This window comes from Glossina fuscipes, unplaced genomic scaffold (genome assembly GCF_014805625.2).
Source record: "Glossina fuscipes isolate IAEA_lab_2018 unplaced genomic scaffold, Yale_Gfus_2 112, whole genome shotgun sequence".
NCBI lineage: Eukaryota > Metazoa > Arthropoda > Insecta > Diptera > Glossinidae > Glossina > Glossina fuscipes.
Genome location: NW_023998455.1, coordinates 8,873,342 through 8,879,473, shown reverse-complemented (window position 1 = coordinate 8,879,473; position 6,132 = coordinate 8,873,342). Strand labels below are relative to the sequence as shown.

Sequence of the window (6,132 nt, the reverse complement as noted above, 5' to 3'; positions counted from 1 at the left end):
GGTGCTCTCTGTTTGTGTCTCTCTTTTTCAGACACGAGTGACACGAGTAAGCAAAGAAATTTCTCTCAGAGCAAACAAAATTGCAATAACAATGCCCGTCCCAAATTGGCTGCATCTGAGAGTAATTCAAAGTAATTCAAAAAGCCCGTCCCAAATTGCTGCATCTGAGAGTAATTCAAAGTAATTCAAAGAGCCCGTATGAATTTGTTTACAATTGAGAAAATCAACAACTCAGAGATTTTCATATTGAATTTGAGCGCATTCAATATTACGTGAACAATCACTTTAAAATGAAAACAAACAGTCAAAATTGTTCTAATATCCTATTTGGAAAAAACTTCTATTTCTTCGAATAAAAAAGAAAAGGAAAATTCCGATTTGATTTAAAAATTTCAAGAAACTAAAATTTTCTTTTAAGTTCTTAAGCAAAGAGCACCAAACACAATCAACAAATATTTTACTAGATGAGAGGCAGAAAGTTTGCTCTCAAACAAACGTTTATTCATGCATTCCTATGCAAAAACGCATGCGAAAAACATAAACAAATTTATGGGGAGCGCGAAAAAATTTTTGTTATTCGCGGTTCTCATTCACGCATGGTGATAAAATTTTCAAGGGCAAAGTTCGCACACGTTGGTTACACAAGTTCGATATGACAATTTTAGGATGATGCGAATGAAGGGAACTAAAGGCAACAACAACTTCTGCTACTCTCTACACCCTCAAAAATGTCGATTCTTTTTTCTTTGAAAACGCATCCAACACACACTCTCACATATGTTATTTTTATATTTTATTGATATGATGATATAATGATATATGATATAAACCTATTTTATTTCGAGTGATGGTTGTAGATAAGATATAAAGCGTCCGTTAAACCCTTTCAATTTTGATTTGTTTCTAAAATCTTTTAGAAGTGTTGTTGCTATCAATAAATTGATATATATTGCATTCGTGTCCCCAAGCCGTAATTACTACTTGAAAAAAACTTTATGGTTACTTTAAACGATAAAGGATATCCTTTCGTCAATAAGTTATAGCCATTAAAAGTTTGTTTTCAAAAAAAAGTAATTAAACGATATTGAAGCTTGGAAGCTTTTGTTGAGTAAAAGTATTGAAATGAATAAAAATTGACAAATTTCTCAGGAAAATAATATTCATCTATTGTCTTACATGATTTTGCTATTTTGTTACACGTTGGACTATCTCTACTCACAAATTGATTAAGAATCGTATGAAAAAAAAATGCGCCTTTCTAAGTAAATGCAAAGCTCCTTTAAAATGGTGCCAAATTTATCCACAATTTCCCCATTAAAATTCAATGGTGATATGTAGAATTTTATGAAATTCTAATTAAGATGCAAATTTTATAAGAAGCTCGACATTACACAACGTATGACCCACTTAAACGTAAATGATCCATGCAAAATATCATTGCAATTAACTTCAATTAAGTTTTTTACACACGAAAATAACATATTTTAGATGATATATAAGTCACAACGACGACGCCGCAACATCATTTTACGAATAGAAAAATCTCCATTTGTTCAAATTTATCAATTCAAACTCCAATCAAACAAATTAGCGGATGCCAGCACTTGAAATGTATAAATGCGTTACATTTTTGTTCAATTGCAATTGTTGTGACAATCAAATGTCCAATCAGTAAAAGTAAATCTTCATAAAAGAGGATCTAACACCGATAGAACTTGTGCAAAACACACTAAACGCTAAAACTTATCCAATAAACATACAAACTCTGCTCTCATTATCGCAAAATGTTACAAAATTGACATATAAAAGTACGACAGGAAATCTTCTATACACTTGTAAATTTCCTTCTAATTTGCTAATAATATCGGTGCACACCAATCTATAATAATACACAGGAGATATTTGCTGCGAGCAACAATATGATGTCAAAAATTAGGACAAATGCGACGTGCCCATGATATAATTATAATATAATGGACGCATAAGTTTTATAAATTGCTTTCCATTCCACTCCATAAAATGTAGATCATTTTAATGATGCCTTCAAAAAGTATATTCTAATTGGCGTTAAAACTAAAAATCCAATACATTTTGTACAACCCTGGGTAATTTGAAAGAAAATGTAAAAAACCATAAACACAAGCAAAAGAGAACAGGAGCATAATCATGTGTCAAAAATTTTCCTTCCGTTAAAGCTATTTCGAAAAAATTAGCTTTTGCAGATATTTTAGCTGTTTGGCAAAAAAAAAGTTTTTCATTCACTTTCGCTTTTACATATTTAGGGAAAACTTAAAAATTACTCTTGTCCGTCGGAATACAAGCGTCTTCTATGAATACACGCAAATAAATTAAAAGAAAAAACGCACAAGAAGAAATAAAGACAATTTATTTTAAATATAGAAATTATTTATCTAATTTGTGTTTATTTTGTGTTAATTTGTGTCTTTTTACGATTTGAAATTTTAGTTTATAAGCAATGAAAAACGAGCAGTACAGGCAATTTATGTTCAAATTTATAGGTATATCTAAAATCCAAACAATTAAAGCAATCTTTTCGCTTTGTTTTTCTGCGTCAGTGAAGTCCGCTTTCATGCTCCTTCTTCTAAAGTCATTTTTATTTCATTAATCAACCGAAAATGAAATTCGGTTTTACATCAATTCTCTTACAATTATTCTTTATATATTTGCTGTTTACATTTTATGTTGATTTGTTTAGTGTTGCTTATAAAACCACTCAATTTTGTTTATGTATCAATTCTTTGCCAATAAAATAATATGGTAGCCTCGTTACTCATTATGTTTACCACTCGGAGCTTCTTAACTCGGAAAATGGAATAACATATCATTGTGTGAAGGAAGACCTTATTGATTTATTGATTTCTCGTCTCGGTTGTTTATTTTCAGGTCGATCGCATATATGATTTTGCCCCGATACATGGCAACAATAGTAAACATTCCTCTTCTTCTTCTTCTGTTATTCAGCAAATTAAAATTAACATAGTAAATATTTGTAAAGTTTGTTTGCCTTCTTAACTTAACTTAAAAACAATGGCAAGCGGAAGTCAAGCTGATCAAAGTAGAAAAATAAATAGCAACACTTTACAACCGCCTCCTCCAGCTGGTTTGAAGTCCTTAATTGATATGCTACATAGAATTTATCCCGATCAGCCGAATCCATTGCAAGTTACCACTCTGCTTAAATATTGGCTTGGAGGTCAGGATCCACTAGATTACATCTCCATGTATAACAATGGTGGAGATACGGAACGAGATATACCAGCGCACTGGCATTACGTCAGTTTTGGATTAAGTGATTTGCATGGCGATGGCCGAGTGCACAGTTTGAATAATGATAATGCCGAAATCAGCAATCGCTCTGGAATGGGATTTGAGTTAACATTTCGCTTGCAAAAAACTCGCGACGAATTAATGGAAGAACAAAATCATCCAGAAAAAGCGATAAGACCGCCAACATGGCCCGCAAATCTTTTACAGAGTATAGCCCGTTATTGCTTTCAAACCGGTAATGGATTGTGTTTTGGCGATAATATTCCCTGGCGCAGAAGCCTAGACGGCAAAAGCAATTCACGACTACAAAATATTTTAATCGCTCAAGACGCTCAATTAGGTACGTTAGATGGTCCCTTTGGTATGGTGGATTTTTGTCAAATTGTCGGCGTTACGGACATGGAATTAGAACAGGCATCACGATGGAACGGTCGAGGAGTTTTGAACTATTTAAGGCAAGATGTACAAACTGGAGGCGAATGGTTGATCACAAGTATGCAACGAAACTTAAGCCTCTTTGAATTATTTCCAGAGCGCTTGATATCGCTTCAGGATGATCTTGAGAAACAGGGATCCGATTTGGCTGGGGTAAACGCTGAATTCACTTTCCGAGAAATCACAAATTCATCACCAGCATGTAAGGAAATTAAAAAGGAAATTGACTCACAAAGTCTCAACGCTCAATGTATGTCTGACGAAAATAATCATAGCATGCAGGATTCTAAAACTAAACAACGCGATGAAACGCCATTTCCTGCGTCAATGTCTATAAGCAGTAATTCATTGCATAAGTCATGCCCGTTAGACTATCAGCCCAATACTCCCGAATCTATATCACTCGATGGCATTGAGATTACATTAGCTCCTTATGCCGCAAAATATCTTATGTTAGCCATTAAAGATCGTATACGACATGGACGTCACTTCACTTTTAAGGCGCAGCACCTTGCGCTAACATTTGTGGCTGAGTCTGTTACTGGTTCATCAGTATGTAAATCTGCACCCTATAGTGTTATTGGATATTGGACACAAGTTCTAATACCGGACGATTTAGTTCCGCGGATGATAAAAGATTTTCAAGACGCCAGCCTGGAAATTGGTGTAGAAAATGAGCAGCGCTTAGAGTTTAGATGGCCCGACAAAAGTTTGAGTCTAATAGTTGACCAACCCCGTTTTCCGGCAATGCCTGAACCTACAAGTTTTTAATTATTACTAAACTTTTTTTATTTCTCGATTTTTTTTTACTATATTTTATTCATTTAATTATATTTAAAATAAGAAGCGTTTTCCGTCATTTCAATTTTTAACTAATCCATCTAGACTAAACGAATTCAAAAATTTTTTGAATAAGTATTATTGTTATTTAATAAACTAAAAAAACATCTAATAAAATAAAGGAAATAAAATATATATGAGTAATGAAGTAGCGGAATCGTTTTTCGTGAAATAAAGGAAAGATAGCTGTGACGTGCGTTAATTACCCTTTTAGATTTTATCTTTATCTTAAAAACATAGGTAGACGGTCAGGAAGTGTAGGGGTGCTTAAGGTTTTTATATTACTTTAATTTTTTCACTTTTTTTTAATTTGCACCAAATGAGAGGGACCAATCGAAATTGCTAATAAGTATTGGATGATTTTCTGCACAAGGTGTGTTAAAACTCCGAATAATTTTCTATGAGTTGCTCACAACTAATCGTAATATTTTTCAAAAAACAATTCAACTACTTTGTAAAAAGAGATAATATGTTCCTTTGCTTTTAATATTATTATATTACATCCATATATATATTTAGTTCTTTTTTTATGTTGACATCAGATGGACTAAGCCAAATTAGCAAAAATGGAAATATATAAAAAATATGCAAATAAATATGCAAGTGAAATAAATTCAAATTGAGTTAAGCATAGGCCTCCACGTCTTCGCTATCGTTTCAGCAGGATGGATACCAGAGGCTAATGGTAAGTTCGTGGTCATCTTTATATATAAAATTTAATCATCACCAGGACTGAGGCCAACGCTACAAATTGTGTATTAAATACAGTAAATTATTATATAAAAATGTATTTATATATTTCATTTAGCGAAGGTCCCATCGTGTAGATCAGCGCTGAAACCTCCGCTACAGAAACAAGGAAATGTAACCTTTAGTTATCATTTTTACTATTTCTTTTTTTTAATTTGATTTAAATACTTACATATCAGTCGGTGAACCTAATATTTAAAATTAATCTGATTAACCTATGTGAAAATAACTTAATTCTTTACTTACCTAATGTCGTTTTCCAAGCCTGAATTTTGATCGACATCTTCCATTACAGCGGGGAAGACGCGACCATGATATAAACGTATTTGAACCGTGGGAATGCCTTAGTATTAGAATTCATTTCATTAGACGAAATGTAATAATTATATTTGGGATAATTATTATTATTATTGGGATAATTATGTCGGCTCTATCCCATCTCTATAAGATGTGCAGGGGTAGCTGTTGAATGTTGAAACTCCACATCCACGCAGCACGTCTTCCGCCTTCGAAAAGACCGTTGCCTTGTTCGTGAATACCCACACTAATGTTGCAATTAATACTAATGTTGATTTCGCTTGGTTGTTTTTAGGAACGCGATATAATATTAATCTCAGGAGTGAGATCAAGCATGGAGCATGTACGTAACGATATGTACCATGGATTAGGATTCATAAAAAACGGAAGGTCAACCAAACTCGCAACTTCTCGGCCCCGTTGCCTTCTTATGATATACGGCAACCCCGACACACTTTTTTTGGATCATCATTGGCGTAAGATCATAAATTACTGCATCGATAATGATGCCTACCTCGGTCA

The 6,132-nt window shown here is 33.3% G+C and overlaps 1 protein-coding gene across 1 annotated transcript; it reads left to right on the top strand.

Annotated features, from left to right (window-relative positions):
- Positions 1-2,973: 2,973 nt before the first annotated feature.
- On the top strand, positions 2,974-4,515 carry LOC119639362 (suppressor of fused homolog). Its single transcript, XM_038036682.1, has one exon. It carries the CDS (start codon positions 3,049-3,051, stop codon positions 4,492-4,494), a length of 1,446 nt encoding a protein of 481 aa, XP_037892610.1. The 5' UTR covers positions 2,974-3,048; the 3' UTR covers positions 4,495-4,515.
- The last annotated feature ends 1,617 nt before the right edge of the window (positions 4,516-6,132 follow it).